The sequence below is a fragment of the Caretta caretta genome, chromosome 8 (genome assembly GCF_965140235.1).
Source record: "Caretta caretta isolate rCarCar2 chromosome 8, rCarCar1.hap1, whole genome shotgun sequence".
In the NCBI taxonomy this organism is placed as follows: domain Eukaryota; kingdom Metazoa; phylum Chordata; order Testudines; family Cheloniidae; genus Caretta; species Caretta caretta.
In genome coordinates, this window is record NC_134213.1 from 91,550,212 (window position 1) to 91,575,552 (window position 25,341).

Here is a 25,341-nt window from a genome sequence, read left to right on the forward strand (position 1 = left end):
GGAGGCTGTAATTGTGAAGCACTGAGAATGGAAATTGGAGGGAGGGATTGGAATTGTCAGGGTTACATAAGGGATATGGAAGTACCTCCCTATGAACCAACATTTATTTATTCTTTTTTTAAACTTTGTTTAGCCACATGAAGCAACACCTTTGAAGACCAGAAAGAAAAATTTAAGCTCATATTCACCAACAACGGGAACATGTCAAATCAGTGCATTTTCATCTCCCACAAGTCATAATGTACAAAAGCTCGGAAATGGTCTATCAAATGGTTAGTTGAACATTCTCTTTTACTTATTGCAAAAAATGTCTTGTTATTGATTAAATCAGGGTCTTGATTTAGTAATTTATGTCTCATCTGGTATGTCTGATTTCTTTTTTCTCTTAAGGAGTTTTGATCTTTATGGTGAAATCCAACATTTTTAGGACTTTCATCACATAAATGTAAGCTTTTGAGGTAATTATGATGACTATCCTGTAGTAGGCTTTTCTTTTCTTTGTTCAGTATAGAACCACTAGCATGTGTGGGGGGCAACTCCATTCCTTCCTGGAATTAGACCAACTTTTGCTCACAATGAACTTTTGCACATTCTCTCTCTCTCTCCAACTCACAGCTTTCATTTACAGTGACAGTGGATACTACTTTTGTGAATGAAAGGGAGCATATATTTTGGAGTTGCTGCATATTACCTGAGAATGTTATAAAAGAAATCATGTTTTAATAATTTGGAAGGCAGTGTAATCTAGTGATTAGAATAGAGGAGCTGTATTCCCAGTTCTACCACTGACCTTGAGCAAGTCATTTAACCTTTTCTGTATGTCAGTTTACCTGTCAGTAAAATGGGTGTAGTGTGTGCTTCTCTTGTGGGGGTTTTGAGTCTTTATGAATATTTGAAAGGTGCTTTGGTATTCTCTGATCAAAGATGATATAGAAGTACAGTTAGTTAACTCTACTCCTGTGCTTTCTTTCATGTATCTGCTGGCTAGGTAATTGGTGTAGGGTTTTGGTTTTGTGGTAGATTGGGCCACCTTCTATGGGGAGTAGGGGCTGTATAGTTTGGATGGCCTCCACCTCAGTAGAACAGGGACCAATCTCCTTGGGGGCAGGCAGACTAGAGTATTCAGGAGAGTGTTAAACTAGTAGCAAAAGGGAAGGATAAAAAGAGAAGATGTGAGCACTCAGCAAAAAATTGAGATGCTCAGAACAAAATCAAGGAGCCTTCAGACATAAAGAGAAGAAATTCTTGAATTGCCTATGCTAAGAGCCATGGGTAACAACAAGAGGAACTGGAATTGCTCATTTACTAGCATAAATTTGATCTAGTTTGTATTACTGAAACCTGGTGGATTATTTGCATGAATGGAAAGTTAAAATCAATGGTTATCACCCATTTTGGAAGGATCGAGTAGGCAAAAGGGGAAGGGGAGTGGCACTGTACGTCAGAAATGGCATTACCTGTTTCTGAGTCACTGGTAACTCAGAAGAAAATGATCTTGACTGCTTATGGATAGATTCCCTAACAGATGAGGAATTAGTTGGTGTCTGCTACCAACCATCAGATCACACTAGGGAATAGGATGACCACCTCCTTATGCACCTATCTATAACGTTCAGGGGAGAAACTGCGTGATCATAGGGGACTTTGAATTTGAGTGACATATTTTGGAAATCTCATGCTGCAATTACTAAAGCATCTTTGGAATTTCTAAATATTATAGATGTTTTTTAACTCTAAAAGTGTTGCAGCCAACATGGGGGAATTCTTTATTAGACCTTGTCCTTTCAGATCGAAAGGAACTGATCATAGAACTAAAAATTAATGATAGCTTAGGTATGAGTGATCATGACTTGATAACATTTAAGTTGTGCATGCAGAATACAATCCAGACTGGTAATATCTATACTTGGTACTTTAATAGGACCAGTTTCACAAAGCTGAAAACAATTATGAGCCTGATCAGCTAGGAGAGAGGGTTTAGTCAGACAAAATTTGTATGATACTTGGGAATCATTTCAGAACACCTTACTAGATGCCTAAAAAGCGACAATCCCACAATGGAGGAAGAGGCTGTGCTGGTTTAAAAAAACAACCTGGTTTAGAGCGGAAGTGAAGGCAGCTGTAAAATATAAAACAACAAATGGAAGAAAGGGAAAGTTGATAGTAATGAATATAAATCAGAAGTTAGAAATTGTAGAAAATTCCTAAGGAAAAAAAAGGGACACATGGAAAAATCTATGTCGAGCAGAGTTAAGGACAATAAGGAGTTTTTAAAATATATTAGGAATAAAAAGAATGGAATTGGTCCATTATTATATGCAAATGGTAGAATTAACAATAATAATGCAGAAAAGGCAGAAGTTTTCAATCAATATTTCTGTTCCATATTTGTAGTCTCATCATATGGTGATATAATACTCTTTCCATTCCACTAGCATCTCTGGAGGATGTTAAACAGAAGCTACTAAAGTTAGACATTTTTAAATCAGCAGGTCCCGATAACATGCATCCAAGAGTTTTAAAAGAGCTGGCTGAGGAGCTCACAGACCATTAACATTGATTTTCCTTAAGTCTTGGAGCACTGAGGAAGTTCCAGAAGACTGGAAGAAAGCTAATGTTGTGCCAATTTTTTAAAAGGACAAACAGGATGACCCACATAATTATAGGGCTGTCAGCCTGACATTGATTTGAGCAAGATAATGGAGCAGCTGATATGAGACTTGATTAAGAAGGAATTAAAGGAGATTAATGTAATTTATGCAAATCAACATGGGTTTATGGAAAATAGTTCCTGTCAAAATAATTTGATATCTTTTTTTCATGAGATTACAAGTTTGGTCAATAAAGGTAATAGTGTTGATATAATATACTTAGACCTCTGTAAGGTGTTTGACTTAGTACCACGTGACATTTTGATTCAAAAATTAGAATGATATAAAATTAATATGGCACACAGTAAATGGATTAAAAACTGGCAAACTGATAGATCTCAAAATGTAATTGTAAATGGGGGGTCATCAAGTGGATGTGTTTCCAGTGGGGTCCTGCAGGAATCTGTTCTTGGCCCAATGCTATTTAACATTGTTAAAAGAAAATCATCACTGATAAAGTTTGCAGATGACACACAATTGGGAGAATGGTAAATAATGAAGAGGACAGGTCACTGATTCAGAGCAATCTGGATCACCTGGTAAACTGGACAAAAGCAAACTGTATGCGTTTTAACACTGCTAAAAGTAAATGTATACGTCTAGGAACAAAGAATGTAGACCATCCTTACAAGATGGGAGACGCTATTCTGGGGAGCAGTGACTCGAAAAAGATTTGCAAAAAGAAAAGGGAGCATCACTTCATCTGATGCATCACTTCATCTGATGCTTATGCTCAAATAAATTTGTTAGTCTCTAAGGTGCCACAAGTACTCCTTTTCTTTTTGTGGATACAGATTAGCACGGCTGCTACTCTGAAAAAGATTTGGGCATTGTGGTGGATAATCAGTGGAACGTGAGTTCCCAACTTGATGCTGTGGCCAAAAGAGCTGATGTGATCCTGGGATGCATAAACAGGAATCTCAAGGAGAAGAAGAGAGGTTCTTTTACCTCAGTATATGATACTGATTTGTTCTTGATAAATCCATGCTGGTTGCCAGTGATTGCCCCTTCATCCTCCAGGTATTCGCAAATTGAGGGTTTTATACACTGCTCTAGTAGCTTCCCAGGTATCGAAGTCAGGCTGACTGGTCTATAGTTCCCCAGCTCCTTTTCCCCCTTTTCAAAGATGTGCACTACATTAACCTTCTCCAGTCTTCCGGGACCTCTCCTCGTATCCGTGAGTTTGCAAATATTATTGCCAGAAGCTCAGAGATTTCTTCAGCTAATTCCTTCAGTACCCTTAGGTGAATAGCATCGGGCGCCGCTGATTTGAATTCATTCAAATTGATCAGAAGCTCTGACGTATTCTGTACTTATCCCAATCTGCATCTTTTCCTCTTTATTGTCTATGGTAACTTCGCTAGTCGTCCGATCACATGTTATTTTTTGTCAGAAGACTGAAGCAAAGTAGGCATTAAGCAGCTTTGCCTTCCTATCAACTTCCGTTACCAGCTCACCTTCTCTATTGAGCAGTGGACCCACACCAGCCTTGATCTTTCTTTTTTGTCTGACATATTTGAAGAACCACTTCTTGTTGTTTTGTTAGCCATTACAAGGGTCCTGGTAGATTCTGTGAATTCTATGAATCTACCAGGGTTAGCAGGGACTACAACGTGTCATCTAGTCTAACCCTCCCTGGAGTCTCCATCACTGACAATTTTTAAATGAAGATTGGATATTTTTCTTAAAGATCTGCTCTAGGAATTATTTGAAGAAGTTCTATCGTCTGTGTTATACAGGAAGTCAGACTAGATGATCATAATGGTCACTTCTGGCCTTGGAATCTATGAATCTATTCATGTTTATCATTGTTTCCATAGTCAGGCATATTAACTAACTGTGTTTTAATTATGCTAATACAGTACCCAAAGATCATTAGCTATCAGAATAGTTGTCTTTACTTTATATTTTGCGTATATAAGTATTACCAATTAGCCCTAGAAGGTATAGCCATTCACTTCCAAGATTCTTGTAGAGTTAAATACTCTTAAGGTATATTTTCAGAAGGCCAGCCTCCTTTTTGTGCTTACAAGTGGTTAGTAGTTCCTCTAAACTTTTTTGATAGCAAATCAAACAGAAGCACAATTACTCTATTTGGACCGAGTTTATTTCCCTTCATGTGCTGCCATTAGTATGAACAAGTGTTTGAGTCCTCCTCACAGAAATATCAGGCAGGCAGAAGCCAGTCCAGCTGTTTGATTTTTGTGTCCAGGTCTTCCTCTCAACTTGCTGCTGGGCATCCCCAGTTGTCCTCCTGATTAACGGAAGCAGCTAACGCTGATGCTTTTGTGATGAAGTACCATCTTTCTTTAAAGTCTCAGTGGAACTCCAGAACAACATGGAACAGGAAATTAAAGGAAACGTCCTCCCGGAAAAAGCCAGAGGATGGCGAAAAAATATTCTCCCTCCTACCCATCTTGTCCTCCCACTCCCCACAGGCTTGTGTTGAATACAGGTCTAAGCAATGGCAGGAGCAGCTCCTAACTGGGTGACCGTGCTCTGGTTTTCTCCACTCAATGGTAGTGGCTCAAGAACTGGAAGGGTGATAACCCTCCCATCCCTATTTTCATACCCACAGGTTCTCTGCACTCTACCCATCAGTCTGTCATTGGCATTAAAGAACTTCCTGAAAATAACTGTGAGCTGCATGAGGCAGGAAGCCTTTATTATCCTCCCTGTACTCAACAGAGGAGCAGGCAGAGTGCTCAGTTCCTTCCCCTCAATGACTGAATTCATCTCTCAATTGGCTGTGCAGGTCTCACACTATGAGGGTCTACTTCAGGACCCCTCTACCTCTACAAAACTACAAATGCCATCTGCAGATTGGGGGTGTGGAGCCCAGTATTCATCAGTCTGTACACGGAACACTGTCCCTGTGGGAATAAAAGCTCCACGTCCACATGTACTGAGTTGAAGCAAAGTGTCTATGCCAGAGCCCTCTCTTTGTGGGAGACTGAGCTCATTACTGGGAGGTCTTCAACAAAGCAGTTGGCCTCCCTTAGCTAACTACTTCATGCCAAAATGTAGCTCCCTAGTTTTCAGGTACAGAGAGTCAATACCTAGACCCCCAGGCCTCAGGATAACTTCTCCATGTCCTAGGAAAGGGATGTAGCTTATGCCTTCTTTCCCCACCCCTGACGTGGTGGGTTTTGAAGAAAACAGAAAGGCATCAGTACCTCTCATAGCTTGAGTAGCCAAGGTGGGCCTATTTCATAGACCTCTAGCTGTCCTGAGGTCTCGGCCTCCACTTACTAGAAACAAAGGCTGTCAACATCAGGATCCCTGCCCTTCACCTTGACCTTTATCCTCCTTAATTTCATGAACATTCCCTCCTGTCAAAACGAAGTCAGGGATCTCAATACCTGAAAAGATGCTTCTCTGCATACTATGGGGAATTTCCTGTGTTCTTGATATAGATCCCACAGAATCTCCACTATCCCTTCCATTCTGCAGTTCTTCCAAAATTCCTATGAAAAATATCTGCTAGCCCTGTAAAATACAGGTCCCTCTCAGGGGGTCTGTAGGAGGTTTTCCTGTGGAGTTCTACTCCATTGTAACCCAGTTGGTTCCTCAAGGCAGTTACCTTGTCCCTTTGTTAACTACTTGATTCTCCTTGAAGTCTAAACTTTTAAATGCTCTCTGCTTGGACCCTTTTGAATCCACCCTCACTATTCTTTCTCTTCCCTGTGGTGGAAAGTAGCCTTTCTAGTGGCCAGCACTTGGGCCAGAGAGTTTGGGAGTTCCCAGCCTTGGTTTGTAATCTCCATGTTAGAGCTAAGTGGAAATCTTTTCCCATCCCATGAAAGTTTTTGAGATTTTGAAAATGTTTCTCATTCCCATTCATCAGGATGAAACTGAGACCTTTTGAAATTTCACCAAAAAAATGAGACACAGACACCCCCCTGAATCGCCAGTAGCCCAGGTGGTAGACCCAGGTTCAAGCCCCTGCTTCGAACCAAGCAAAGGGTGTCTCACAGCCCAGATGAGTACCCTAACCACCAGGCTATGGCAATTCTAGGGTGGGTCTCTCTCTATTTGACCAGAAATCCCATCCTGGACCTGAGAAACCTTCCTGATGAAGTTTCTCCCAAACTGACATGGTTCTATGAAAAGTTTTGTATGTTTTAGCTGATGTGTAAAAGGAGCCGTAACAACCTTTTTCTACATTCATATAGCTACAAAATGCTGTCAAATACTGACTGCTACATCCCATCCTTTCAACCGACCACTTCTCTTTCTCCCTAGACATTTTACATTTATTTTAAATGTTTTAGGATTTTAATAGGCCTTTGATTGGCAAGTTTTCAGAGGGGTCCTTCCAAAGCAGCTCTTGGGAGGTCTACTCACCCCAACCGGCTCTGTCTGGTGTTCTTTACCCACTTCCTTCTGTCAGTTTCTTCCTTCTTGCCACTTTATGGCGAAGCTAAATTGGGCTAGGTTAGTTACTCCTTCTCTCCCAATGTGGTCATTGCTAGTCAGATTAGTTTGTCCATAATGGCAGTAGTCATTTCATGGAAATTTTAGATTTCTCATACCTTGGTAATTGTTTTCCATAATGTGGCGGCACTGGTATGTACAGTAACCCAGTCGGGAATCAGGCTTGGGCAAAATGACTAGATAGTTAGGGCGGTGTATACTAACCATAATTGTGCTCCAGCTTTGGTGTTCTTAACACGGGAAACTTGCCTGCACCCTGGAAGGAAAAGGAAATGGGCTAGAAATCCTGTGTCCTAATGGCTACATCTTGACAGACTGATAGATGAGGAGGACTCATCTGTTCCCAGTGTTGCAATGTCTTAGAAAGCAACTAACAAAAAGGAATTTGTTCTTGTGAGCACAGAAATGCAGTTGCAGATTTTGTGGGTGCCTGCAGATAATGAAGCTGTGCCTCAGCCTTGTTGGATTTATACCCCAGAAGGTTAATACATACATTTTATACCTGATGTTAGCATTATATGCAGCTTTAAAATCTTTCAAAAATTTAACAGGCTGGGGCTTTTAAAATATGCAATATTAGTGACTAGCCCATTGTGTATGCATGTACGTTTTTGAACAGCTCTTTCATTTGGATGTTGGCAAATACCTTCATCAAGTCATACATAAATGTGTCTGTACTGCAGGTGTTAAACAATTTTCTGCAGAGCTGCACAACTCTAGGTTTGCATTATATGGGCTTTTTTAATAAAAAGGAAAAAATGCCTTGAGGACTAAAATGCTTGTGTATTGAGATGTCAATGGGAAAGGTGAGCATGTACTGTATTTCCATACTGAAATTAAATATGGACGTAAGGGAACATTCTTTTGGCTCATAAAAAGACTGATCACATGTTCACAGCTGACATTTAGATGGATAATTATTCAGTAATGGAGCACTAACTACCTTTTTCTACATTCATATTGCTACAAAATGGTGGCAAAGACTGACTGCTGCATCACATTCTTTCAACAGAGTGCTTCTCTTTCCGTAAAAGAAAAGGAGTACTTGTGGCACCTTAGAGACTAACAAATTTATTTGAGCATAAGCTTTCGTGAGCTACAGCTCACTTCATCGGATTGATCTCTAGCTCACTAAAGCTTATGCTCAAATAAATTTGTTAGTCTCTAAGGTGCCACAAGTACTCCTTTTCTTTTTGCGAATACGAACTAACACGGCTGCTACTCTGAAATCTCTCCCTAAAGACATTTTAAATTTTATTTTAAATGTCTTAGGATTTTATTAAGTAATGTAAGAATACAACAATAGAGAATTGTATTACAAAATGTATTTTATTAGCTTTAAAGACTTTCCTATTTACACTATACAAAGTATAAGAAGTTCCATATATAAATGCTGTCCATTTAAGAACACTGGAAATATTGTTTTTCCTTTGAATAGGAGTGACTAAGTAAGCCCCTCAAGAAGTCTAAGTGCCTAGAGCATGCTACTGTTGGTTAAAAGTATACTGTATTTTTCAGAATCTAAACACCCTGATGTAAGTACACATTTATGATGTCAAGAATTCATTGTTGCAATGCTCTGGTGGGCTGCATGATAACATACGTGTGCATTGGCAGACTACCTTGAAGTGCATGGCCCATTTATTACATTCTAAATAAATGATATGATCCCTTCTTCAGTTCCTCTTCCTTAATGGCTAGTATATTTTTAAGATTCATTTTTAAATTAATTTACTAATTTTCAAATGCACTTACGGTTCAGCTCTTGTACGTCACTAGTCCCGTGGTAATTTCAGTCTCATAAATGATAGCCAATTTGCTACAAGTACTTAAATTTAAATTTTAAATAACTTGGGGATAGGGCCCTCAGCTATTGTGGAACAACTTAAACTTTTATAGCACTTTGTCATGCTGAGGAATCTCAAAACGCTTTACAAAACATTAAAATTAAAACTTAATCCATCCTACAGAGCTAATACTTACATGCAATAATTTAAAAGCCAGTGAAAAGAAGTGAAAGCACTTAACATTTACACTGAATCAAGGGGAAGGTGGGGCCATTTCTCATGTCAAAAAGGTGATATATAGTAGCTAAGGGTGAAATCCACCCCAGTGCAGTGGGCCTGCATTGGTAGCTATGCACCTCTTAAACCCCACATTAAGGGCCCACGGCTTGCTGCAAGACCTCCGCCCTAGGATGTATTCCACCTTACAGAGGCAATGAGACACTGTAGTATGTTTGGGGAATGAAGCTGTGTGTGTTGAGGTAGGGGTAGGTATTTTAAGAACTAAGTGAAAATGCTTCTGTTTGAAATTGTTCTGGTAAAAATAATACTGATCTTTACTATTTTTGGAAATAGAAGAACTAGGCATTGTATTTGATCGGGTCTGCTGACCTGTAAGTGCTGTGGACACTAAACTTGACTGACATATTACAGGGGCTTCTAAGGCATCCATTGACATAACCAAGTTTAAAAAAACCCGCTATCCTATATCGGAGAACAATACCATGCATCACCCTTGCATCATCTCCTCATAACAAATGGCAGATCCAAGGGATAATTTAATCAGGGGACCAACTGATTTGGAAAAGAAAGTCCAATAATTAGAAGAGAGCCTGAATGGACTTGTTATATTCAATAAGAAAAAACTCTTTGCTCTTGGGCCACGAGTCACTATAAACTTATTATCCTCCCTCTTCCCCCAGAAAAAACAAACAAAAAAACCCAGTCAAATAGAAAAAGAGAAGAGAGGATTTGAGTCAATAAATAGAAGATCTGAATTTGTACATGAAGCAAAACCTATTGAAGTCATATGGATTTGAACTTGTTTTTCCTGAACTTAAATCTAGCTTAAATTTTCTTATATTTTTATTAGGGCTGTCGATTAATTACAGTTAACTCACGCGATTTACTAAAAAAATGAATCATGATTAAAAAATTAATTGCAGTTTTAATCACACTCTTAAACAATAAAATACTAATTGAAATTTATTAAATATTTTGGATGTTTTTCTATATTTTTATATATATATATATATATATATATATATATATATATATATATATAGTATTCTGTGTGGTAATTAAAATCAAAGTGTATATTATTTTTTATTATAATATTTGCACTGTAAAAATAACAAACCAAAGAAATAGTATTTTTCAGTTTAGCTCATACAAGTACTGTAGTGCAATCTCTTTGTCATGAAAGTGCATCTTGCAAATGTAGATTTTTTTTGTTGCGTAACTGCACTCAAAAACAAAACAATGCAAAACTTCAGAGCCTACAAGTCAACTCAGTCCTCCTGCTTGTTCAGCCAATTGCTAAGATAAACAAGATTATTACATTTACAGGAGATAATGCTGCCCTTTTCTTATTTACAATGTCACCAGAAAGCGAGAACAGGCATTTGCATGGCACTTTTTGTAGCCGGCACTGCAAGGTATTTACGTGCCAGATATGCCAAACATTTGTATGTCCCGTCATGCTTCAGCCACCATTCCAGAGGACATGCTTCCATGCTGATGATGCTCGTTAACAAAATAAGGCGTTAATTAAATTTGTGACTGAACTCCTTGGGGGAGAATTGTATGTCCCCGCTCTGTGTTTTACCCACATTCTGCCATATATTTTATGTTATAGCAGTCTCGGATGATGACCCAGCACGTTGTTCATTTTAAGAACACTTTCACTGCAGATTTGACAAAACGCAAAGAAGGTACCGGTGTGAGATTTCTAAAGATAGCTACAGCACTTGACCCAAGGTTTAAGAATCTGAAATGCCTTCCAAAATCTGAAGGGATGAGGTGTGGAGCATGCTTTCAGATGTCTTAAAAGAGCAACACTCTGATGCAGAAACTACAGAACCCGAACAACCAAATGAGAAAATCAACCTTGTGCTGGTGGCATCTGACTCAGATAATGAAAATGAACATATATCGGTCTGCACTGCTTTGGATTTGTGACAGGTTGGGCCAGATGGCTACAGGAGAGTGATAGAAGGCAGATATATTAGCCCCAGGTTAAGCAGGTCCCTTTTCCCTGGGTAAGGTAACAGGGGCAGTTCCAGAACAGTCAGGAACTTGCTGGAACCAATTAAGGTAGACAGGCTAATCAGGGCACCTAGTTTAAAAAGGACCTCATTTCAGTCAGTGAGGGGCACGCAAGGAGGTGAGAGTGAGAGGGTGTGCTGCTGGAGGACTGAGGAGTACAAACGCTATCTGGCATCAGGAGGAAGGTCCTGTGGTGAGGATACAGAAGGTGTTGGGAGGAGGCCATGGGGAAGTAGCTCAAGGAGTTGTAGCTGTCACACAGGTGTTACACGAAACACTGTAGACAGCTGTGATCCACAGGACCCTGGGCTGGAACCCGGAGTAGAGGGTGGGCCTGGGTTCCCCCCATCTCCCCAACTCCCTAATAGATACAGGAGGAGTTGACCTGGACTGTGGGTCCCACCAGAGGGGAAGGTCCCTGGCCTGTCCCCCAACCCACTAGGTGGACCAGCAAGACTGTGGGGATTGTTCTCCTTCCTTTTCCCCATGCTGGCCAGTGATGAGGTTAGCTGAGTGAATGGCAGGTTTGAGCCACTAGCAAAAGTGGCCAAACTGAGGGATGCCGTGAATCTCTGAGGCAAGCAAATCCGCCAATAAGCGCAGGACCCCCAAGGCAGAGGAGGAACTTTGTCACAGATTGTTATCAAGCAGAATACGTCATCAGCATGGACGCGTGTTCCCTGGAATGGTGGATGAAGCATGAAAGGACACATGAATCTTTAGCGCATCTGTCACGTAAATATCTTGTGACACTGGCTACAACAGTGCCATGAGAACTCCTGTTCTCACTTTCAGGTGACATTATAAACAAGAAGATGGCAGCATTATCTCCTGCAAATGTAAAAAACTTTTTTGTCTGAGTGATTGGCTGAACAAAAAGTAGGACTGAGTGTACTTGCAGACTCTAAAATTTTACATTGTTTTATTTTTGAATGCAGTTTTTTTTGTGCATAATTCTACATTTTTAAGTCCAACTTTCATGATAAAGAGATTTCACTACAGTACTTGTATTGGGTGAATTGAAAAATACTATTTTTGTTTTTTTTTTACAGTGCAAATAGTTGTAATCAAAAATAAATATAATGTGAGCACTGTACACTTTGTATTCTGTGTTGTAATTGAAATCAATATATTTGAAAATGTAGAAAACCTCCAAAAATATTTAAATAAATTGTATTCTATTATTGTTTTACAGTGCAATTAATCTCGATGAATTTTTTTAATAGCTTGACAGCCCTAATTTTTATGGCTTTTTCCTCTCCTCCGTCAGATCCTTCCTTAAAACTTGATCCTTCCACTTATTCTTTCATCACTAGTATCCTTTCCAGGGCTGTCTGCTGCCACCCTCATACTAATCCTTTTATAATCTGTGTTGTATCAATCTGTTTTACGCTATAAGATCCTTTGAGTGGGGACTTTTTTCCTGCACATATGTAAAATGCTGTGTACTTCTAAGGTACTATGTAAATAATAAAACTAAATCTCTGAACTAAAAGTTAATTCTGTGGTTCATAGTGATGATAGTCACTAATATGTTGAAGATATGACAAAAAACTAGGTCTCACTTTTTATCCTTTTGTAAATGTGCTTTAAGCCATATTTATATTTTAAATAATGTATTCACTGTCGGAGCAGTCAGGTCAGCTGACATAAGAACGTGAATGGCGGGGAAGAGAGATCTCTGTTGCCTAGGGTGACCAGATAGCAAGTGTGAAAAATCGGGACGGGTGGGTGGTAATAGGAGCCCATATTAAAAAAAGCCCCAATTATCAGAACTATCCCTATAAAATCGGGACATCTGGTCACCCTACTGTTGCCATTTAGTACAATTTTTCTCTTGGAGCACCATCCCCCCATCACCTGTCAGAGAACAATCACTATTTTATCTGGATAGAATTTCATTTTTGTAGGGACTCTCACTCAAAGACAACACTATATTGGGTGTGGTTATTGGAGAGCTTTCTGGCTTTGAGAACTTTTGATCCTCATGCAATTATTTCTTTGTTATGAAAGCATCATGGTGGGTTTCTATAAAATCTTCAGAATAAATCATTGTTGAGGGGGAGAGAATAATCATATAGCTCCTCGCTTGCTGCGCACCTGAAGTGCATGGAAGTGAAGTTTAAACACAGTAAAGATGGACTGTATATTTTGCCATCGCTATAATAAAATCTCACGGGAAATATCTTTTACAGTGATTCCTGGGGCTCAGGCTAGTGTTGTATTTCCTTAGAAAGCCAATATAGAAATTGATATATGGTATAAGGCGGGTACCTAATTTTGTTCAAATGTAATTTTTTTCCTAAAGTGGTATTGGTAGATATATTGTGAATATACACTGAAAGGAACTTTACATATAGTATTTGATTAAGGTTGTTTTTTTGTTCCTCAATATAAGTATGCTGTATGTTTCTTGACATTTATATAGGGCTATCAGAATAGCCCCAGCAGATATGACTCAAGAAGCAGTAGATTTAGTTTAGTACTACAATAGCTTTCTAAATTCTTGTACATTTGATTGTTCAACTGAAAAACTTTTTTCCAGTTAAATTGATCTGAATATACACCAATCTAAAGCTTGTGATCTATAATTGCTCAGCTGTAATCACTGTAGGCCATACAGATTTCTTATCTAAAAGGCAGTTTATTTTCTTTGCACCACATCTGAATTCAAGTTTAGTTAGCAAAACTATAGCAGTGGAGTTTTGTGGTGATTCCCTCCCTCATCCCATTTCCTGACAGAAACATGCAAATGCTCTAAGAATCTGTACATTGAAATACAGAAATATGACTTGTTCACATCCTGTCCTGTGACAGGCACTTGGCTTGAATACTGTAATATCAATGTACTATGTCAAAGCATTTGGAAAGAAGTTGCACTGTCTCCTTTTTAGTCTCATACAAGATGGGGTTCAGGGTAGAGGCACAGGCTTTCTTTTTGTTAAAGAAAGTGGAGGTTTTACTTCTCAGTCATAGAAGTGCTTTATAGATAAAGATTTTTCTCCAACATGCTGCATTTTGAAAAATATTCTTAAACAAAATGTTCAACAGTTTTTGATCTTCTAATTTCTGACAGAATGATACCAAATTCCAGTCACTGACACTGTATTTCCAAATTGTCTACATCTAAAAGCTACAGAAGCCACTGAGGTGACAAATTAAAAAAAAAAAAAAGTTTGTGTGTTTGTTAGTGGGACCGTGATCCTTGTTTCATAAGCAAGCTGTTTTTAAGAGATTTTTCTGTAGTCAGGATGCATGCTAATGCCTCTTTTTTTTTCTACTGCTTCCAACTACATACAGTACACCTGTTTCATTTTTATCTGTATTTTTGTTTCTTTCTTTAATGTGGGCTTCTTAGGAGACAGAAATGAGCTGAACGACTCAGAAATCGGTTTATCCAGAAGAGGGCAATCTCAAACAGAAGAGTATGATAAGTAAGTATACCAGTCTGTGGTGATAAAATGGCATCATTTTCAGTTATGAGGGAAGTGACTATTTCCTTAGAGAAATAAAACTTGGAATGATTGTTCTTTTATACTTTGAGATTATCCAGGGTAGGGTTTTCTAAAGCAGCTAAGGGAGTTGGACACCCAACTCTGATTTTTCCATGGGATTTGGTAACCTAACTCCCATACCCGTTGTTAGAAATCCCAACCATAATGGCAGTATTCTAATTAAGGAATGTGTTTTGTTTTTCCAAACTGTTTCACGTGTGCAAGCTCTTTAGATTTTTCTGGAAGCATTGCTTGTGATAAAGATGCATTGCCAAATTCTAGTGGTTGATTTTGATACCTCTCATCATGATGGGTCATGATTCTGACTTCAAATGTATATTTGTTTTGCTAAAACGTTCCCATAAGAATCTTGTTTTTCTTGCTGCAAACTGACTTTAGTACATAAGCCTTCTGACAGTGATGGACATTTATAGGCCTCAATTCAACAAAGCACTTAAGCAGATACATCAAGTTAGGTGGCTGCTCAGGTGCTTTGCTAAACAGGGATGGACATAAGGTGTGCATAAAGAAGGAATGCTTAAGTATTTTGCTGAATAGGAGTCAGAGTTGGTAAAATATATTATAGGTGGGGTGGTAGCGTGATACATATTAAGGTTGTCTGGTACTGCCCATTATAACATGATTTAGTCATGTAGGTCACGGAAGTCATGGAATCTGTGACTTGCAGCAACCTCTGTGACTTCAGCCTGTGGTGGTCGGGAGCTGCAGGGTTCCCCCGCCTCCAGCGGGGGCAGGGAACTGCAGGGTATGCCTAGTGCCTCTGGTGGCCCCCGGAGCTCCAAGCCGCCGCAGGCAGCAGGGGAACCCCCAGCTCCCAGCCTCCACGGGCAACTAGGGAATCCCAGAGCCCCTGGTACAGGACCCCAAGCCCCCAGCTGCCACAGGGGTGGGAGAATCCCTGAGCCTGCAGGCGCCGCCACCGGCAGGGAGCCCTGCAGCTCCTAGCCACGGTAGGGGAACCCCCACAGCTCCTGGCCTGCTGCCGATGGGGTTACCCCGCAGCTCCCAGCCGAGATGGGAGATGGGGGTATCCCACAGCTCCTGACCCTCACAGGCAGCGGGGGGCCCCCGGAGCTGCATGCGACGGGGTACCCCACAACCCCTAGCTGCTGCAGGCAGCTCCTAGCCCCTGTGCATCTGCCCTGCTTCAGGCACCTGAACATCCCCATTTTATGAGATATATTTTTAGTAAACGTCATGGACAGGTCACAGCTTCCCTGAAATTTTCTTTTTTTTTGCCCATGACCTGTCTGTGACTTTTACTAAAAATGTCCTTGACAAAATCTTAGCCTTAATTATAAGACTCTGTTTTCTGTTGCTTATAATTTTACCAAACTTTAACAGTTTGGTTGAAATTTTCCATGCCAGGTATCTGCTTGAGGTTGAATTTTGGGGGGAAATTTCATCCAAAATGGTTCCGCTGTTTCCAAGAATGAAACTAGGGAAGACACATGTTGTTTGTGCCTATGTTAAATGCTGGGTGAACTTTTCTTTGAAAATCTCTATTGCCCCTTTCTTTGGAGCAGGGCCTTGAAATTTGGCAGGTAATGGCCTTTGTGTCAGCAATGTGATTTTTGCTATCCCTTTGAAAATCTATCCAGATTTTGCCAAGGTATAAGCCTTTGAAAAATTGCAGTTTGAATAGACTTGGTGGATTCCATTCCCATTGATCATGCTCTCTCCCCTCCTTGCTCCTGTGTGTGACCAGACTGTGCATGTACAGAGCAACTAACCATTTTCCAGCCAGGGCTACAGTGGTCAAGCTGGACTTTCCCTGTTATTACTGCCCCCAGCTGGTTGGGGCTGGGCATTGGAACTGAAAGCAGGGATCCTGTGCTTTAAGCGCCCCTCTGCTACCACCCTGGCAGCATGGAGGAGGAAGCCACCTGAAATGCAGAGGGGGAGGAAAAAGAATAGATTGGAACAAGGAGTTTGGTGAGACTGGGACTGGAATGGGGGGAGGGGAGAGAAGCTACTGGAAGTTGGTTAGAGAAACACGGACTAGGAACCAGTTGGCTGCAGTGGCAGAGAACACTGAGATTGGATGGGGAGTTCGGGTGCAGAGGAAGAACTAGAACTGGCTGGGCAGAGAGACTGGGATGAGGAGCCAGCGAGGAGGTGAGGGAGAGGAGACTGAATGAGGAGAGTAGGACTAGGAGTCAGCAGGGGGGAAGGAGAAAGATCAGATGAGGACCTGGAACGAGGGAACTAGGACTAGCTGTGCAAGGAAATTGGGGACAAAGAATTGGGATAGGTAGGGGAGAACTGGGATTGGATGTGGGGACAGGGAGAGATTGGGCGTAGGGAGGAAGATTAGGACTCAGAGAGCAAGCCTGGAGGGGAGAGACTAGGACTGTCTGAGCAAAGGGGATAGGGCCTAGATGAGAAACCTGAGGAGTGAAAACTGGGACTGACTAGGAGAATGAGACTGGGACAGGGACAATTAGGAGGGGAAGGTACAGAAGATGTCTGGTTTGTGGGGAATGGGCAGAAGAGTCTGTGCCCTCTAGAGTACACTCCCCTCAAGAGCCTGGAACAAAACCAAAGATTTCTGAGTCTCATCATTCCTCTGCTGTCAGCAAATATCTGTGAAACCTACTGTCAAGGGTGTGTCTTTTCTCCCTCCCGTGCTGGTCCACATAAAGAATGACAGTCTACTGCTGCTGTCAGTTACTCTGTTAACTCAATTGGAAAAGTCTATGTGGTGGATCTCAAGTTTCCATCCTGCTGATGAACCATGTGGGTGTCATGATGCCTTGAGGGAATCTATTTTTTCAGTTTGTTTAAAATAAAAACAAAAACCTAGAATATTACAAAAAAACACCATTAAAAAACACTAGTAAGGTTGCCAAGTCAATGCCTGTGCAAATATAATTTATTCCCCTTGGGCATATGCATTGATACAGTATTTAATTACATGATTGCATACTATTTTTTCCACTGCACCCTTGCCTCATTCAGTGCACAGGATGGACAGTGCTTGCTTACTGAGCAGCTATTCAATATTTTGTTTTTTGCTCATTGTTCAATTTGTCCTGTAGACAATGGTCTCCTTCATTATACAACCTTGACTCATCTCCAGAGCTGGTCCACCCATCCTGTGCACTGAATGAGGCAAGAATCCTGTGGATGGTGTATGTGCAGTCTGGTCAGCATTAGGAGATCTGCGAGGCTCAAGCATGCTCACTAAGGATAGAATTTTCAGAGATTTTAGATGCTAAAATCTAAGTAGGCTCTACTGAACATGTGCAAATTGTGATTTTTTTCAAAGATTTATAATGCAGCCAGATCTGGGTGGATTTTCATAGGGGTGACAAAAGGCCACCCTCTGCCAGTTTTCAAGGACTTGCTCCAAAGCATGGGGATACTCGAACTTTTCAAAGAAAAGGTCATGAGAATTTTTTTAAATGGGCAAAATTTATTTTTTCCTAGCCTCATTCTTGGAAACAGCAGAACCATTTTGTCTGAAAGTTTCCTAAAAAGTTCAGTGTGAGGCCAACACCTGGCATGAAAAATTTCAATCTAAAGTCTGGTAAAGTTATAAGCAACTGAAAAAAGGGTCTGATAATTGTCAGGCAACTTTAATAATAGGGGCTCTATCAACCCTGCCTATAACTGAAAGTTTAGCAGCTTCAGTCAAACAGGAATTTTTATTCACTTCCTCCAAATCTTAAGTAGTTTCTATCATTTTTCAGAAAATGCAATGTTTATTTGAATAAGCATTATTTTTTTTTCTTATGATTGGAGTTAGAGCTCTTCCTTTTGATAAAGGTATTTCAGAAGGTTCTTTTTATTTTACTAGATGCTTCATCTTTTTGCTTAAGTGTGGGATTCCTTTATTGCAGGATACTAAATATCATTTGAGTGGTGGAGCCCACTAGAACAGTAAGCAGCACTCTAGTTGTTAGGAATTCAAATCCTTCAGCTATATCAGTGACTGTAATTCATTAAGTGATCATTGAAAACTACGGACACAGTCCTGCAAAGAAATCCACATACACTGACCCTGATACCTACCTTACAATTTAAGAATGCCAGAAAAGTGTCTTATGTCCTGACCTTTCATCTCAATCTGCACAAACTCAGGGGACCATGCTAATAGATTCCCATACAGATCTGGAACTTAACCTGCTTTGACTTATGATAAAGGGACACCAATTTTAAAATTTACCTTGATCTTTTTCATTTTGAGCATGGCATTTAAATCCTCTTTCATGATAGTTAATTTTTTTAAACTAAAAGCTGTGGGTTTACTTGTAGGTTTTATTAATTTTTGGAAAACATTTTACTAAAGTGACAAGGTGGGTGAGTAATATCCTTTATTGGATCTTTTATTGTTCTCACCAACAGAAGTTGGTATCATAAAAGACTTTGCATCACCCTCCTTATCTCTCTCATATTCTGGGACCTACATGGCTACAATTACACTGCATACATGTTTTACTAAAGGTACATGCAGTGATGAGCTGCCAAAATCTAAACAACAGGTTCCCTCCTCACCCGACAAGGGGGTCATTGCCCACCCCCACCCCCCGGGGCTTCCTGCCCCATCCAACACCCCCGTGTTCCCTGATGCTCCCCCCAGGACTCCTGCCCCATCCACCCCCCTCCCCTGTCCCCTGACTGCCCCCAGAACCGGGCCGGAGGGTCTCGTGGGCCACCGTAGTGGGTCCCCACCCCACCCCTAAGAGCCAGAGGCACCTGCCGGGGGGCGAGGTGGGGAGTCCAGGCGATGCTTACCTGGGGCAGCTCCCAGGAAGCATCCGGCAGGTCCCTCTGGCTCCTAGGGACGTGGGAGTGTAGCTGCGGGGGAGCGGCCGCTCCGTCACTGATCACACCAAAAGTGGTGCCTTAGGCACCGACTCCCTGGGTGCTCCGGGGCTGGAGCACCCACAGGGAAAATTGGTGGGTGCAGAACCCCCACCAGCACCTCCCCACCCTGTGCCCGGCCCCAGCTCACCTTACCTCCGCTCCGCCTCCACCCCTGAACCCACCGCCCCGCTCTGCTTCTCCGCCCCTCCCCGTCCCGCTTCCCGTGGATCAGCTGTTCGGCGGGAAGCCGGGGAAGGATGAGAAGCAGGCCGCGGCTTCCCGCTCAGGCTGAGGGTGGCGGTGAGCTGGGGCGGGGAGCAGTTCCCCTGCCCCCCCCCCCCAGGTTACCTGCTGCGGTGCGGGCGGCCCTCCTCGCGCCCCCCTGCCCCAGCTCACCTCTGCTCTGCCTCCCTGGGCCTGAGCACGAAGCTGCCGCCTGCTTCTCAGCCTGCCCCAGCTTCCCGCGCGAACACCTGATTCGCGGGAAACGGGGGTGGGGGGGCGAGGCGGAGAAGCAGAGCAGGGCGGCGTGTTCAGGGGAGGAGGCAGAGCGGAGGTGAGGTGAGCTGGGGCCGGGGGTGGGGCAGGGAGCTGCCGGTGGGTCTGCACCCACCAAATTTTCCCCTTGGGTGCTCCAGGGCTGGAGTACCCATGAAGTCGGCGCCACTTTGGGCCGGTTAAATTTAGAAGCCCTTTTGGAACTGGTTGTCCCTCGCGAAACAACCGGTTCTAAAAGGGCTTCTAAATTTAACAACTGGATCTAGCAAACCGGTGGGAACCGGCTCCAGCTCACCACTGGGTACATGGAATTTGTGGTGAAGTCACAAATGAATGTCAAAGTTAATCAACTAAAATGGTTTCAATTATGGAAGAATTCACTACAGTACCTTCATATGAAACAGGTTTTTTTTTTCTTCATGCTTAAACTAAAACCCCAAGAGAGTAATTAACAATTGGAATAATTAACGTAGGGACATGGTTGACTCTCCATCACTGGAAGATTTTAAGTCAAGGTATGGTCTAAAAGGTATGTTGTAGCTCAAAAAGAAATTATGGGCTTGATGCAGAAACTTTTGAGCGAGGTTGTATGGCCAGGCTTGATGATCATAATGGCTCCCTTTGGACCTTCAAAAAAATTATCTTTGAATAGTCATAATCTCTTTAGGCAAATATTTACAAATGTCTTGTTTTTAGTGTAGAAAACTCTTAATCCATGCAAATACAGTACTCTTAATCCCATGATACATTAAATCTCTGGTCAATGTATATACCATTGTTTCCAAGTGGTGGTAACCTTGCAAATGCAAACCCATCCAAGTAAGCATAGTCACTTTCGACCTGTAAATGTTTGTATTCAATATGTTCAAAAATAACTGCAAAATTTGTGAACAGCAGTTAGTGACATGTCAATAAAGCACATGTACAAACAAACACCTACATAGTAATATTTTATGTGAACTTCCATACGCTTTATGTTCTGAGGGGAAAAATATGATACACTGACATTGGCATTTCCTCTTCTGTCTAACCATCTGTTGCTGTGTAAAAATGCAATAATACTAACTTTCTTTTTCCATAAGGCTCAGTATGACAATGAGATCCTTCCTTTTGTTGGGGAAAAAAATGTGAATGGATGTTTTCCCATTTGTCCATATTTGATTTCTATGCTGACATGCTACAAAGAGAACCTGTTCTAAGTCTTTGATAGAAGAACATTTGACAGTTTTCCCTCATAAATATTTAGTGCACATCCTCAATCGTACACTGAATAATCTGCCATTTAGAACCTGATCCAATTGTGTACTACTTTGCTTTTCTTACTAAACTCATCAACCTCTAAAAACTGACTAATCTTTACATTAGTATTAGAACAAGTCTGTGGACTGAAAAATGGTCTATTGGTTAAGTCACTGACGTGAGACTGCATGGGTTCAATTCCTGGTTGTGCCACAGCCTTTTTATGTGATCATGGGCAAGTCGGATTGGGTATGTCTACACTGGAAGTGGGAGCAAGCCTCCCAACTCCAGTAGATAGACTCGCACTAGAAAAGGAGGACTTGTGGCACCTTAGAGACTAACCAATTTATTTGAGCATGAGCTTTCGTGAGCTACAGCTCACTTCATCGGAATGCATGCTTATGCTCAAATAAATTGGTTAGTCTTTAAGGTGCCACAAGTCCTCCTTTTCTTTTTGCGAATACAGACTAACACGGCTGTTCCTCTGAAACTCGCACTAGAGAGGCTCGAGCAAACAGGTTTAAAAACATTTTTTTTTTTTTTTAAAGTATGGAGATTGTGGCTCAGGCTCTCAAGCTCACCTGACCCCCTAGGCTTGAGAGCTTGAGCTGCAACATTCACATTACTATTTTTAGCACACTAGCTTCAAGGCCCACTAGCATGTGTCCGTCTACCTGGACTTGGAGGCTTGTTCAGCTGTAGTGTAGACATAGCCTTAATTTCTCTGGGCCTGAGTTCCCCATTTTTAAAACAAAGATGATATTTTCCTACTTCACAGTAGTGTTATCAGGATAAACTAACTATTGTTTACTTAGTGCTGAGACCGTACTGTTGTTGTGGGGGCCTCTAAGAAAGACTTTTAAAATGATTATTCCCAATAGATCCTGACATCATTGATTTAAATCATTTCTTTTTTATGTAGGTTTATGGTGTTGCAGTCTGAAGTTGAATATTCATTGGTGAGATTTCTGAAAATGAGACAAAGCTTAACAAGTTTACAGGTCTGTCTTCTAGTGGCATTAATTTTCTTAATGTACTTTAAAAATAAACTTGAAGAAAATAAAATCTTATATACAGTATTCTTTGAGATTTAAAGGCAAGAAAACAAAGCTTTTGACCTGAAAATCATTGAGAGACAAATATAGAAGCTCACCATACCATTTAATTTTTTTTTCCCAAGTCACTTTTCAAAGTACATTGGCACAATAGGTTTTTTATTCATGGATTCCAAGGCCAGAAGAGACCATTGTGATCATCTGGTCTGACCCACTGTATGACACAGAAACATCTTTGCTTGTCCAGGATTTGAATCTTGAACAAATCCTGCAGCCAAAGCAAAATTTATACCTCTAAACCAGTTAGCCAAAAGATCTGTTTTTAACTTTTATCCCTGTGTCTAAGTTGTATAGAAATTATACTATGTAAGGTCATTACTAAGTAGTGTTGACAGAGTTATAAATTATTGCTGCATAGATTTCATTAGAACATAAGAATGGTCCATCTTGCTTGTCTTCTGACAGTGGCCAGTGGTTCAGGGAGAATGAACCGAACTGAGCAATTATCAAGTGATTCAGCCCTTGTCATCCAGTCCTAGCTTCTGTCAGTCCTACTCTTGTATGTAAGGACTTGAAAATTAAACATCTATTTGTGTTGAAGTCATCATACTATTTAGTTCATTGTTAATGTGTCAACTTTTGATGGAGTCTGTTTATCACACACAATGTGGTTTATTCATATTCTCTGTACTGAATAAATTCATGACAAAGTTCTCTTGTTTACTTCAATGTCCTCAGAAATAATTCAGCCTATTCAAATTGTTTTATTTTACTTACTCATGCTGTTACACACACACTGTTGTTTCAAAAAGACTTATTTAGATTGACACCCTGGCACTATTTTTGAAATTCTTCAATTAAAGATTTTCAATTTGGCTTTTACAAATACATTTAAAAATAAAATCTTGGCCTTGCTAATGAAATTGATACAGTGGGGATTTTTAGATTTATTGTTGAAGACCATATGCAAGAGAATCTTAAAAGCTGATAGATTTTCTTTCTTTAGTAACATATTAAGGCAAATTTATACAAGTACCAGAATTGTTTTTGTGGGGATCAGGTGTGAATCTCTTTATTTAAAAAGCTGAAGATATATAAATGAAGCAAACCATAACAAGAGTTTTCAAATAATGTTTTCAAAAACACACAAGTTCCATTTTCAGAAGTGACCTACTTACTTAGGAGCCTAAGTCCCAGTGTCTTTCATTTACTTAAGTTACTTAGGTGTTTGTGAAAATTTTACCCTTTGCTAGAGTGGGTTGTTAATTATAAGTTGCACTGAAAATGTTTGTTAGACTGTTTATGCAGTGTTGTAACTGTGTTGGTCCCCGGACTTCAGCGAGACAAGGTGGGTGAGGTAATACCTGAAGAAGAGCTCTGTGTAAGCTCAAAAGCTTGTCTCTCTCACCAACAGAAGTTGATTCAATAGAAGATATTACCTCACCTACCTTGTCTCTCTGTCAGTCTATATAGCAATTTGTTGGTTTAGGAATAAAATTAATATTGTTTTTAATTCTACTTTCAGGCTTTAGAGGGCAGTAGAGAGCTTGAAAATATTTTTGGCATCTCAGACTCATCCTGTAACTTGAAAGCTGAAGTGCAGAAGACCAAAGTTCTAAGTAAGCTTCAACAATTTTTATCTCTTTACTATAATTTGACAACTAACACTTATCAGATTTTATTCCAAATATGCTAATTTTAAATTCTGCATGAATACAATCACTAATACTAGGTGCTACTGTAATACAAACAGAAGTTTTTGTAAATAGAATGCTAGTGTTTGATAGGGCATGAGATTGCCAGGTCCAGGAGACTGATGTAAACAAGATGTCAAACCTCCATGAACCTATAGAACCCTTTGTCTGGGGGCATGCACGCATTTCTGCTGACCGTAACGGAGAAGAACCGTTCCTCTCATCTCTGAACTTGAGACAAAGTGCCATGTTATCATCAGAGAGAAATATTGGAAGAAAAATAATGGGTGGGACATAAGCACTAATTTGAGACGACGTGCTTGGGCTTTGCAGATTGTTTTTTATAATGGTTTTTAGCCAACAATGTGTGCTGTTTTTATTATCCTTTTAAAAAATCCATCTGCTTGGGGGGGGGGGGCGGGTAAAGACGAGGTAACTTGTCTTTATCTGCTTTCATTAAAATCGTTAGAGTAAAGTTTTCTTGACCTTTAAATGTGTTTTATTCATTAGTGGCTCAAGCAGAAAAACAAAAGCTGCTGAGGAGGAGTAATACAAAACATCCTGCCCGAGGTAATATTTATTTTTTAATTTACCTAGCATCTGCTTTGATGGTTAATATCCATCATTGGGTTCCTTTCAGTGACTTCCTTTTGAAAGTCTTCAAATAACCTTTAGCAAAGAACCATATCAGATTTATGTTTCCTTCCTATATATAGACTAAATTAATTTTTCTTTTATGTTCTTTGAAACTTCGTTTCTTTTTAGCCTAGTTAGTTATATACAGAAGTTCTTATTGCAGAAACAATGCATAAGGAGGGCATTTACGTATTAGTAGTGCATTGGGGCCTGATCCAAAGGCCATTGACTTCAATCAGGCCCTTTAGCCTTTTTCCTTATAAACATATCATCCAGCAGTTGCTCATGTTCATCCTGTCTTCCCTCGCACACAACTTTCTTTGCATCTTTTTGAGTCAGAGACCATCTCACCTTATCTAAATTGTGAGGTGACTAGTACACTCCTGAGGACACTGAAATACTAAATATTACATCATTTCATAACTTATTCTGACAGATACAAATCCTTATAGAATTGATTAAAAACTCAATTGAAACTGCAGTGGAAAAAGAATGTGCGTGCCCTAGGACACTAGAATGAATACCTTTGTAGGGTAGAGAAAGAGACGTGCTAAGAAGTTTCTAACTACAACAAATGGCAAGTACAAAACAAAGAAATGGTGCGAACTGAGTTAGTGTAATGTATTGTTGATTGGGGGCTTCCAAACTTTCTGGTGAATTGTTACAGCAGCAGACCAGTGTCATCTTTAAGACAAGAAGCAGTGTCAATATATAACTATTGTAAATTTGTTCTGACTGCACAACTTTGATGA

At 40.4% G+C, this 25,341-nt stretch overlaps 1 protein-coding gene across 2 annotated transcripts in view; it reads left to right on the forward strand.

Annotated features, from left to right (window-relative positions):
• ITGB3BP (integrin subunit beta 3 binding protein) overlaps nt 1-25,341 on the forward strand; it is a 52,548-nt gene that overhangs the window by 13,174 nt on the left and 14,033 nt on the right. For both annotated transcript variants that reach the window (XM_048862141.2, XM_048862143.1), the window contains exons 3-7: nt 134-272; nt 14,499-14,574; nt 22,127-22,205; nt 23,785-23,878; nt 24,464-24,523. In XM_048862141.2, the coding sequence (XP_048718098.1) occupies nt 134-272; nt 14,499-14,574; nt 22,127-22,205; nt 23,785-23,878; nt 24,464-24,523 (448 nt within the window). The remainder of the gene's footprint in view (nt 1-133; nt 273-14,498; nt 14,575-22,126; nt 22,206-23,784; nt 23,879-24,463; nt 24,524-25,341) is intronic.